Source organism: Saimiri boliviensis, chromosome 14 (genome assembly GCF_048565385.1).
Source record: "Saimiri boliviensis isolate mSaiBol1 chromosome 14, mSaiBol1.pri, whole genome shotgun sequence".
In the NCBI taxonomy this organism is placed as follows: domain Eukaryota; kingdom Metazoa; phylum Chordata; class Mammalia; order Primates; family Cebidae; genus Saimiri; species Saimiri boliviensis.
In genome coordinates, this window is record NC_133462.1 from 140,869 (window position 1) to 152,631 (window position 11,763).

The 11,763-nt window shown below is 57.9% G+C and overlaps 1 protein-coding gene across 4 annotated transcripts; it reads left to right on the top strand.

Moving 5' to 3' along the window:
• Positions 1-5,447: 5,447 nt before the first annotated feature.
• ZBTB45 (zinc finger and BTB domain containing 45) lies at positions 5,448-11,454 on the top strand. 4 transcript variants are annotated; one of them, XM_039466019.2, is made up of 4 exons: positions 5,802-5,910; positions 7,408-8,092; positions 8,261-8,686; positions 10,671-11,454. In XM_039466019.2, the coding sequence occupies exons 1-4, from the start codon at positions 5,908-5,910 to the stop codon at positions 10,925-10,927; spliced, it is 1,371 nt and encodes a 456-aa protein (XP_039321953.1). In that variant the 5' UTR covers positions 5,802-5,907; the 3' UTR covers positions 10,928-11,454. The 4 variants fall into 4 exon arrangements, with proteins under 4 accessions (XP_039321952.1, XP_039321953.1, XP_010330675.1 ...); XM_039466018.2 differs by lacking the exon at positions 5,802-5,910 and adding an exon at positions 5,448-5,519 and having other exon boundaries at positions 7,408-8,686; XM_010332373.3 differs by having other exon boundaries at positions 7,408-8,686.
• The last annotated feature ends 309 nt before the right edge of the window (positions 11,455-11,763 follow it).

The window sequence follows — 11,763 nt, forward strand, 5'->3', positions numbered from 1 at the left end:
TTTCTGATAAATCCCAAAGGCACCACCCATTGCTTCTACCACCTCCCTAACTCCACTGGATCCTGGGGCTGGGCCTCCCTCCAGCCCCTCCCTAAGCTGCAGCCTCAGAGGCCTTTCTGGAGCATACAGGGGATCCTGCCACTGCCCCTTCCCCGCCTCACACGGTCCCCATGTCTTCTCTGTCCCATCAGAAGGGCTCGAGTCCTCTGTAAATTCTTTTAGGCTGACTGATGGCACTATGGACTGCATGGTAACCTCTGTGACCTGCACATACACCTCCAGATGAGTTCCTGGAAATATAAAGTCTGAAGTAACTGGAAAACCACAAAAGGGAAGAATGACCAACCCCTGTGGCACCCAGTTAACTTTGAGACATTCTTCTCTCGTTCCTTATTCCCATCCCAACTGATAAGTCAACTGTGCTTACTAATGACCTTGGTCAACCTCCTGACTGCAGACCCCATGAACCCCTCCCAGCTTGCAAAAACAGCCCTGAACTGTAACTTCTGTAACTTTCCACTGCCTACCCCAAACCTCTAATATCAACTCCTACCCCACGCCCCCGAGCTGACTCTCTTTTTGGACCTCAGCCCACTCACACCTTGGTGAATAAACAGCCTTGTTGCTTACACAAAGCCTGTTTAGGAGGTCTCTTATTCAGAGCAAGTGTTTTAACATCTTTTTTTTTTTTTTTTTTTTTTTTTTTTTTGAGACAGAGTCTCACTCTGTCGCCAGGCACCAGGCTGGAGTACAGTGGCACAATCTTGGCTCACTGCAACCTCCACCTCCCGGGTTCAAGCAATTCTCATGCCTCAGCCTCCCGAGTAGCTGGGACTACAGGCGCACGCCACCACGCCCAGCTAATTTTTGTATTTTTAGTAGAGACGGGGTTTCACCATGTTAGCCAGGATGGTCTCGATCTCTTGACCTTGTGATCCGCCTGCCTCAGCCTCCCAAAGTGCTAGGATTACAGGCTTGAGCCACCGTGCCCAGCGTGTTTTAACATGCTAACTGCTGCTATTTGCCCTTCTAGGGACCACTCCTTAGCCTTTACTCCTATCTGCCTTGTACCAGGAAGGATTTCTGCAGCTGTATGCCTAGTGCCTGCTCCTGGGTATACTCATTTAGTATTTGAAATGCCTCCCTAAACACTGGGCATGGATCATGGAACCTGTATTCCACACCTGGCACAATCCAAACCAACTAGGATGTGGCCGGGTTTGTGGAGACAGGGACTTGAGTGTGACTGCCACAGAGGTGAAGCCTGGACAAAAAGCTGGCCTAGAAGGGATGGAGAAGGGAGGGAGGTTGGGACCTTGACTGAGATGGAATCAGGCACAGCTGAGGTCCTAGAAGACTCCTTGGTGGAAGCTGTCTGTTCTCTGACCCATGCTGTCAGAGTGGCCCTGCCTTAGCCAGCTGAGGAGTCCCAGTCACCCTGGAGCTCAGTTTCTTCTGCTCCCTTCACATCTGTGGTCACTGTGCTCTCACACAGTCTTCCCTCAATGGCCAGCCATTTCCCATCTCAGGCCTTAGGCTTAGCCGGGAGGTTTTAATATTTGCAGGCCACATTTTTCCCCTCCCTAGCTTGTTAAACCTGTGTTCTCAGGTACAGGTTTATTCCTTAAAAAAATGCCCCCACAACCAGTGATAAAGTCTTTGGGTATATATATATATATATATATATATACACACAACACATACACACACACACACACACACACACACACACACACACACAGATATATATTTTTTGAGATGGAGTCTCCCAGGCTGGAGTGCAGTGGCATGATCTTGGCTCACTTCAACCTCTGCCTCCTGGGTTCAAGGGATCCTCCTGCCTCAGCCTCCCAAGTAGCTGGGACTACAGGCACCCACCACTACACCTGGCTAATTTTTGTATTTATTTATCTTTTAAGATGGAGTTTTGGTCTTGTTGCCCAGGCTGGAGTACAATGGTGCAATTTCGGCTCACTGCAACCTCTGCCTCCTGGGTTGAAGCGATTCTCCTGCCTCAGCCCCCCAAGCAGCTGGGATTACAGGTGCCCACCACCATACCCAGCTAATTTTTGTAATTTTAGTAGACACGAGGTTTCACCATGTTGGCCAGGCTGGTCTCAAACTCAGGTGATCACCCGCCTTGGCCTCCCAAACTTGGGATTACAGGTGTGAGCCACCACACCTGCCCAACTTTTCTTTCTTTCTTCTTTTTTTTTTTTTTAGACGGAGTTTTGCTCTTGTTACCCAGGCTGGAGTGCAATGGCACGATCTCAGCTCACCGCAACCTCCGCCTCCTGGGTTCAGGCAATTCTCCTGCCTCAGCCTCCTGAGTAGCTGGGATTACAGGCACGCGCCACCATGCCCAGCTAATTTTTTTGTATTTTTAGTAGAGACAGGGTTTCACCTTGTTGACCAGGATGGTCTCGATCTCTTGACCTCGTGATCCACCCGCCTCGGCCTCCCAAAGCGCTGGGATTACAGGCTTGAGCCACCGCGCCCGGCCTTATTTTTAATAGAGATGGGATTTCACCATGTTGGCCAGGCTGGTCTCAAACTCCTGGCCTCAGATCTGCCTGCCTCAGCCTCTCAAAGGGCTGAGATTATGAGATTACAGGCATAAGCCATGACACCCAGCCTTGTGATAAGATCTTTAGAGAGAACAACCCAAATGCCTGTCAATGAAAGACTGGAAAAGAAAATGTGACACATATACACCATGGAATACTATGTAGCCATAAAAAACGATGAGTTCGTGTCCTTTGTAGGAACTTGGATCAATCTGGAAACCATCATTCTCAGCAAACTGACACAAGAACAGAAAGCCAAACACCGCATGTTCTCACTCATAGGTGGGTGTTGAACAATGAGAGCATGTGGACTCAGGGAGAGTAGCATCACACACTGGGGGCAGTTGGTGGGGTAGGGGAGAGACAGTGGGGCTGGGGAGGGATAACATGGGGAGAAATGCCAGATATAGTATGATCTTAAAAGAGAAAAGCAAAACAACTTGAGGCTCTCACCTCCCTTGGCTGCCTGACAGAGGTCAGGGTCTGGGTTTCTTTTTCCTATGTCCTTCCAAGCTTCTTGGGCCAGGTCTTCACCTCTATCTTGCCCTAATCCTCCAGGCCTCATCCCTTGGGGCTGAGACTTCCTCTAAAGCCACCCATGGCCAGGCGTAATGGCTCACGCCTGTAATCCTAACACTTTGGGAGGAGGCTGACGTGGGCAGATCACGAGCTCAGGAATTCGAGATCATTCTGACCCACATGGTGAAAACCCATCTCTACTAAAAATACAAAAATCAGCCAGGCGTGGCGGTGTGTGCCTGTAATCCCAGCTACTTGGGAGGCTGAGGCAGGAGTATCACGTGAACCTGGGAGGTGGAGGTTGCAGTGAGCAGAGATCACACCACTGCACTCCAGCCTGGACCACAGAGAGGAGACTCTGTCTCGAAAAAACAAATAAATAAAAAATAAAGCCACCAGTGTCGTCTCTTTCCTACCCTGAATCTGTTCCCTTCTGCTCTTCCCTGCTGTCAGAGCAGCTACTGTTTCCTACTGGGACTCCTGCATTTGCCACCCCACTAGGTGCACTGTCTTCCCTACAGCCCCTTAAACATGCTAATGGGACATAGCTTTCCCTCCCTCAACACACTGCAGTCCTGCTACTCAGCCCAAGGTTCACTCATCTGTCTTGCCCAAGGCGGGGCCACCCTCCCTCCTCAAAGCCCTCATGTACACCTTCCCAACTACCCTATGCTCTTCTCAAAACTCAGCCCAGTGAAAGCTGACTTAGGGGGCCCAGAAGGCCATGGTGTGAGTCTGAACAAAGACAATGATGGCTGGCTATCAGACTTGTATTTTAATGAGGTTTCCCACCTGGCACATATTTTCGTCCCCCTGACCTCCAAATACCACATCTATAACACAGCAACTCAGTAGTTGCACTGGGTGGGGGACAGGCATCCTGACCTGGTCTCTCTTCTGGAGTCTTTGTTCTAGTCATGCATTTGGACAGTTGGTTCTTTCACTCCTGAGACCCCTCTGTCCTCTGAGGTGCGGGAAGTGAGAACTGCTCCTGCTCCCTGAGGAATGAGATCACGAAGTGGCCTGAAAAAGGCTGGGAAGGCACAGAAATGAAGCTTTCAGCAAGTGGGAAATGTGAGGAATGCGTTCATCAGATGGGAAACAAATAGCGGCATTTACTGGACTCTGTGGAGGCCCTGGGTCTCAGCAGATGTATTTGTTTTATATCGTTACTGTAACAAACTACCAGAAACTCCAAAGATTAAAACAATATCCAACTATCAGCTCACCATTCTACAGGTCAGAAGCCCAGGCAGGTCTTCTGCGGGTCTCATAAAGGCTGAAATCGAGGTGTGCAATGGACTAAGCCGCTACCTGGAGGCTCTGGGGAATAACTTGCTTCCAAGCTTATTCCGGTTGTGGGCAGAATCTAGTTCCATGCACTTCTAGGACTGAGGTCTGTTTTCTTGCTGGCTGTTGCAGCTCTTCTCAGATTCCCAGGACGACACCCGTCCTGTTGCGTTCCCTCTCATGGACCTCTCTACTTTGAAAGCCTCTGGAACCCTTCTCCTACTTCCTGTTTTAAGACCAGCTAATGATTAACCTTAATGATTAGACTTGTCTGCAAAAACCCTTTCACCATGTAGCGTAACTATTCGTAGGTGAGATGATCCTATTTACAGGTTCTGGGGATTTGGGCACGGAATCTTGGAGGGGGCCATTGTCGGAATTCTGTCCCCCATACCAGATTAACTTGCAATGTCCCAGAATGTCACAGGGCCTAGCTCAAGGGAGACACAGAGCAGGGTGAAGCAGCTGTCTGCTCCCGTGTGCGTGGTAGCACAAGGTGCCAAGGCCGGGGTGGGGGTCTGCTCCCCGATCCCACCCTCGGCGGGCTGGCCAGGAGGGGCTGTGGTAGGGGTAGCTCGTCTGCGCCTCCTGACGGCCAGGGAGCGAGACCTAAACTCAGCTCTCACCCGTGTCACGGGAACAAGGCCACGTCCCCGGTTCGCAGCGGGGTTGAAACTGGCCGGAAGAGGTCGGCGACTCGCGCCGCGAACGGCCTTCCGGTCCTCCGTCGCAGGGCGTCCGCGGAGTGACCGCGCAGGCCCCGCCGCACGCAGGATCTCCTGGGCGACGCCGGAAGAGCGCTCCGGTCCAGAGATTCCTCGCGTCGCGGCAGCCCCAGCCTCTTTGACTTTGGTTCCGACTCAGAGGAGAGCCGGAGTGCGGACCGGCGGGAGCCGATCGCCATAAACATACCGGAAATGTGCTTCGGCCTAGGGTTTCCCCAGCGCCGCCGCGGCCGCGGGCTTCGGTTCCGTCGGCGTCGCGGCCCGGAAGTGCGGCCTCGGAGTCGGTGGCCACGGCCGGGCCTGGTGCCTGAAGGGGCGTCGGACGGGCATCCCCCCGCCACAGGGCTGCCCGGGGAGAGGCACCTGCGCTCCGTCCGGCGCGCACGCTGCGAACGCGAGGGGGCGCTGCGGGACCGGGGTACGGCGCGATCGCGGGTGGGGGGCGGCCGCGGGGTCCCAGGGGCGCTTCGGGCCTAGGCGCGGCGCGGGCAGTCGCACGGAGCGTGGGAGCGCGCGCTCGGAGGAAAGCACGCGGCGCGGCGGACGCGTCCCCAGGGCGGGCCTTTGTTCTGCGGGGTCCGGGCGGGCCTCGCAGGGCCGGGACCGAGGCGGCGGCCCGCCAGGGGCGGGGCGGGGCGGGGCGGGGAGGGGGAGGAGGGTCCCGGCCCGCGCGTTGCCGCGCACGTTTCCGTCCCCATCGCCCGGACACGGACTGGAAGCCGTCCAGGGGCCGGGTGGACGCAGACGGGGCGGCGCTGCCTGCCGAGCTCGCCTTCGCCGGGGCACAGGCCCGGCGCTTTGCAGGCATGGTGCGGAGGGCTCCGAGCGGGCCCGGGCGGGGAGCTGCAGCCCGGAAGGGCGCCCTCTGGCGGCCGCGTGGGGAACAGGGCGGGACCAGCCGGGTTTCCTCCTCGGTCCGGGACAGCGGGAAGCGGGCGGTGGAGGTGCTCGAAGGGGTCCAAGGGTCAGATGTGGGGCATACAAGAAAGGGAGGCGTCTGGCCGAGCAGAGGGACGGCGGATTGGGCATAAGGAGGCAGAGGGGTTGAATGTTGACACCCCCGTAGAGCCCGAGGGTGTAGGGGCAGCATCAAGCCGAGCCCACTCTGGGGCTTTGTGACCCCAAGGGAGAGACAGGCTGGTGGATCCCATACGGACGTCACAGTCCAGAGCTCCTACTCTTCTCCCTTAGACTGGAGGTGAGAGCAAGCTGGGTGCGGGATGAGCCGAAAATCTCATCCCTTGTTTGATAGACGGGGAAACAGGTCGAAGGACCACGGGTTTACCTGCTTGATGGAAGGAGTAGCAGAGCTCTTCAGATTCCAGCGGCCTCTGAGGACTACTCCCGCCCCTTTCTGGCGCCTGATGGGGGGCCGTGTCCCCGCTTGCTCCATTACCTTTCCAGTCACACACCCTGCTCATTCCACCCTTCCTCTCTCTGTGCCACACCCACACTCTGGGCCCCACAGGCTCCATCGAGATGGCAAGAAAGCTGGGGCTGTGGGAGGCACCTCCCTGCCTCCTATGCTAGGGTCTGCCAGGGACCATGTACTGGTTTCCCTGGGACATCTGCCAAGGTAATGTCCAACCGTTTACCCTCAGCCCATATCCAGAACCACGCTGTCCAGGAAGCAGGTCGTGCCATCCCACTCCTGCAAAAGCCTCTAAGCCTCTATACACTAGTTAAGGTTACCTCCTGAGGCAGCAGTCCTGCCTGTGCACAGGGTGTCATGTTGGGGGATGTGGCTAAAGGAATACAAATGGAGCTGCCAGCACGGGTGGAGGAGGAGGGGAAGCTAGCTGGGTAGAGAGCAAGGTCTACTCTGGGTGAGGCAGATTAGCCAGTTGGGATGGGGGTCCCTGGCCTCTTCTACACACAGGGCTGCCCTCTTGGAAGAGCACACGGGGAGGCTTAGGGTTATTGGAATTGGGGTGGGGTGGGGGAATAAGTCAAGATAGGGTAGGCCAAGTCGTGAACGTTTTTGGGGGCAGTGAGCGAGGCCGGGAAAGGGGAGACCTCTCATGTCCCCAGTACCTTCTCCTAGGGGTGTGCTAGGCTTTGCTGCCGTGGTGGGAGACTGTTGAGGGTCTAGCCAGGGCTGAGCTGGGGGGAGTGGGGAGTGCTGGAGTGTCCTGTGTTGAGAATGGGAGCAGCGAAAGGCAGCTGGGGAAGGATGGGTTGGGGAGGCCTGGGAGTGTGGTGCCCTCTTGAGTCCTGTCCTGCAACAAGGAGGGAGGGGAAAGGGGCTTTGGGACAGAGGAGGGTCCTCAGTTGACCTCTCCCTGCCCCCCTCTTATTTTGTGCAGATGGCGGCTGCAGAGGCTGTGCACCACATACACCTGCAGAACTTCTCACGCTCTCTGCTTGAGACCCTCAATGGGCAGAGGCTGGGTGGGCACTTCTGCGATGTGACTGTGCGCATTCGTGAAGCTTCACTGCGTGCCCACCGCTGCGTGCTGGCAGCGGGATCGCCCTTCTTCCAAGACAAGCTGCTGCTGGGCCACTCAGAGATCCGTGTGCCTCCGGTGGTGCCGGCGCAGACGGTGCGACAGCTAGTCGAGTTCTTGTACAGCGGTTCGCTTGTTGTGGCACAGGGCGAAGCCCTGCAGGTGCTCACGGCTGCGTCGGTGCTTCGCATACAGACAGTGATCGACGAATGCACGCAAATTATCGCACGCGCTCGAGCCCCGGGCACCTCTGCACCCGCGCCCCTGCCCACCCCTGTGCCCCCGCCACTCGCACCTGCGCAGCTTCGTCACCGCCTGCGCCACCTGCTGGCCGCGCGCCCCCCAGGGCATCCCGGTGCCGCGCACAGCCGTAAGCAGCGCCAGCCGGCGCGTTTGCAGCTGCCTGCTCCCCCGACACCTGCCAAGGCCGAAGGGCCTGATGCCGACACCTCACTGTCCGCGGCCCCTGACGACCGAGGTGATGACGATGACGAGGAAACTGACGATGAGACCGATGGCGAGGACGGCGAAGGTGGCGGCCCGGGTGAGTGCCAGGCACCTCCTTCCTTCCCAGACTGTGCTGCCAGCTTCCTCACTGCTGCTGCTGACAGCGCGTGTGAGGAGCCCCCTGCACCCACTGGCCTCGCTGACTACAGTGGTGCGGGGAGGGATTTTCTCCGGGGAGCTGGGGCAGCTGAAGATGTATTTCCAGACAGCTATGTATCCACTTGGCATGAAGAGGATGGTGCTGTCCCTGAAGGCTGTCCAACCGAGACCCCTGTCCAGCCCGACTGCATACTGGCTGGACCCCGCCCACCTGGCGTGAAGACCCCAGGGCCACCCGTCGCACTCTTTCCCTTTCACTTGGGTGCTCCTGGGCCACCGGCACCACCCCCTTCAGCGCCATCGGGGCCAGCCCCTGCGCCCCCACCCACCTTCTACTCCACGCTCCAGCCGGAGGCAGCACCCAGCACTCAGCTGGGGGAGGCCCCAGCTCCCTCTGCTGCTCCCATCACGGCCCCCTCAGGCACCCCTGTTCGCACCCCAGGTGCCGAGCCACCTGCCTATGAGTGCAGCCACTGTCGAAAGACGTTCAGCTCCCGGAAAAACTACACCAAGCACATGTTCATCCACTCGGGTGAGCCAGGGCGGGAGAGGAGAGGGAGCAATCAATCTCTCACTGGAGTTAAACCTGAGGGGGAACTGAGCACTAGGTACAGGGTATTGGCACTGTTCTGTTACTTTTAGGTAGCAGGGGACCTGGAAATTGAGCCTTCCCCCAAGTGCAAGCCATGTGAGGGAGGGGAAAGCCCCGCTATGTTGCCACAGTGGGCAGTGGCCTCTGTGGAGGGGGATCCTGAGGCTGGGTTGGGAAGCAGGAGCCTACCCTAGCATCTGGAAGGGCGGTGGTGGAGCCTTTAGCAGTCTAGGATGCACGTGATGAGGATGGAGCCTCACAGGGGGTCCTGGCCAGGCTGGGAAACTATGCTTCCAAGGAGCCTCCTGTGTCTCTCTGGTTGCCAGCAGTCCCGTTATGAGCTGGCAGAAAGGGAGGGTGGATTTACTGGGCCATGGTAGAAAGCCCTTAGAGAGGTGGCGGAATGAAGGTCCCAGGAACTCCTGAGATTGGGGCAGGAGAAGGAAAACATGGCTGCAGTGTGGGGACCCCTCAACTGCAGTGAACAGCCCCCGAAAGCTTCGGGGAGGGTCCCTCAGACCTTGGCTGTGTCAGGGAGGCTGCTCTGCAGGGCTGTCGGAGTGTGAGGATGGTACTGCGGGGTGTGGAAGCGGTGCTCCCTGGGGGCCGAGATGGAGGACAAGGGGATGGAAAGCAGAAGCCTGCTGCGCATTGTCAGAAAAAGCAAAAATCTGGCTGGAAGACCACAGTGGGAGTGAGGAGGGTTTCTTCAGGGGCTGGAACTTGGGATTTACTGTGAGCGGTGGGGAAGCCATGGTGGTCTAACCTGGGAGGTGACTGAGATGTCAGTTTAAAGTCACCTCTGGCTGCCCTGGGGACGATTGGGAGAAGCCAGGGGCCTGGGACTAAGGGAGTGGGGTGATGTGTGATCTAAGCCAGATGCCTGGGCCTGGTTAGTCCGGAGGACCCCCTGGCAGGCACTGTCTTTAAGTCCTCTGCCACTGAGAGAGGCATTTTTTGTTTTGAGAGACCAAGGCTTGCTCTGTTGCCCAGGCTGGAGTACAGTGGTGCGATCTCGGCTCACTGCAACCTCTGCCTCCCGGGTTCAAGTGATTCTCGTGCCTCAGCTTCCCGAGTAGCTGGGATTACAGGCGTGCACCACCACACCCAGCTCATTGTTGTATTTTTAGTAGAGATGGGGTTTCGCCATGTTGGCCAGTCTGCTGTGAAACTCCTGGCCTCAAGCGATTGCCCGCCTCAGCCTCGGAAAGTGCTGGGATTACAGGTGAGAGCCATCATGCCTAATTGACATAGGCATTTTGTTAACACCTGATGAATCTAGGGGCAGACCCAAGTTGCGTCCCCTCCCCTAACCCAGAATGAGGAGCTCTACCACACCAAGGACATTATAGTGACTAGCGGGCAGGGGTTCTGGGCAATGGGGGCTTCCCCGAGGAAGGTGGCAGATGTGCCCAGGTCCCTCCTTATGAAGGGGCACTGGCCTTGTCAGACTGAGTTTAGAAGGCTCTATGGGCATGGGTGAGGGGGGCCAGGCCGAGTGGCTCCCTCTGCCAGATGGGTAGGGGCTGAGGGGGAGGGTCCCTGAGGGTAGAGGAGGTCCCAGCGGGCAGTCCAGATGGGCAACTGTTCCAGACAGGCTGGGTTCCCTGCTGGCAGGGTACTTGCTGGATTTAGGGGAGCCCTGTCAGTAGTGTCCCAGGATGACAGAAAGGGGGTCTCTGCCGGGAAAGGGTGGGAAAGCCCGACCGTGAAGGGAGGTCCTGGAGAGGAGGGGGTGTCCCTGCTGGGCAGGAAGATCCCATAGTGAGGGGAGGGTTCCCTGACAGAAAGGGTGCCGGGGTGGTGGTTGGGGAGTGGAGCGGAGCCCCTGCCAGGTCCAGGCGCCCAGGGTGGGGGTGAGGTGGGGTTGGGAGGGGAGCTGTGGAGTCTGACTTGCGTTCGCGGCCCGCCCTGTCGTCCTCAGGGGAGAAGCCGCACCAGTGCGCCGTGTGCTGGCGATCGTTCTCGCTGCGGGATTACCTGCTCAAGCACATGGTCACGCACACCGGCGTGCGCGCCTTCCAGTGCGCCGTCTGCGCCAAACGCTTCACGCAGAAGAGCTCGCTCAACGTGCACATGCGCACTCACCGGCCGGAGCGCGCACCCTGCCCCGCCTGCGGCAAGGTCTTCTCGCACCGCGCGCTGCTGGAGCGCCACCTGGCCGCACACCCTGCGCCTTGATGGGGCTGGGCCTGGCCTCGCCCACGGTGGGTCCGCGGCCTCCCGCACAATCGTCCACGCCCGCTGCGGGACGCGTGGTTCCCGCCGCTAGGCCACGCTCCCTTGTGAACCCAGATCGTCTCTCTCCCTTCACCCCTTTCTCCATACCGGGGCCCACGTCTGCCTTACTCCTCTCCACGTACTTGAACCTTCCAGGTGGTGCCAGGCTGGAACTGGGACTGGTTAGGTACCACACCACCTCTGAGAACTAGATCATTTTCAGCCTAAACCGGGCGCTCAGGCCCTTGGACCCGCCCCAAAATTTGACTCCCGGTTCTCGCCCCGCCCTCTTCTGGGGTGGGGTCGGGGGCTGAGTCCACTCCCCTGCCCCACTGTTAGGCTGGGTGAGGTCCCTGGCTCCGTACCCAAGCTATCACTCCCTCATGGGGCACCTAAGGAGGATCGAGTGGACCCATCATATATGAGGGCTGGGCCTCGGGACCCTCACTCAAATAAAGGACTGCAGGCCATGGGGCCTCAACCACGAAGCTGTGAGCACCTGGATCCGTGCGCGCCTTGCCCTCATAGACAAGCTGTGGGTGTCAGGGCTTAGTGTCCCTGTTCTTGGGCGGCATCGATGCCACCCACAGGCTCTCCTGGGCAGGGACAGGATGACTTTGCCATCTCAGACCTCTATTCTGTAGAGGATACGGTGGGCTGCATATATAACCAGCACCTGGTTCTGTTGAAGCCCTTGGTCCTGTGGGGAGGAAGACAGGCAAGCCACATCTGAGGTGGGCTTCCCCTCCCCCACTCTGATGGACATGGCTGAGCACCTTACTTGCGGTGAGCCCAAG

Coding starts and splice junctions, on each gene's coding strand:
- ZBTB45 (XM_010332373.3), top strand. Junction 8,687..10,670: donor GCACATGTTCATCCACTCGG/GTGAGCCAGGGC, acceptor TGTCGTCCTCAG/GGGAGAAGCCGCACCAGTGC.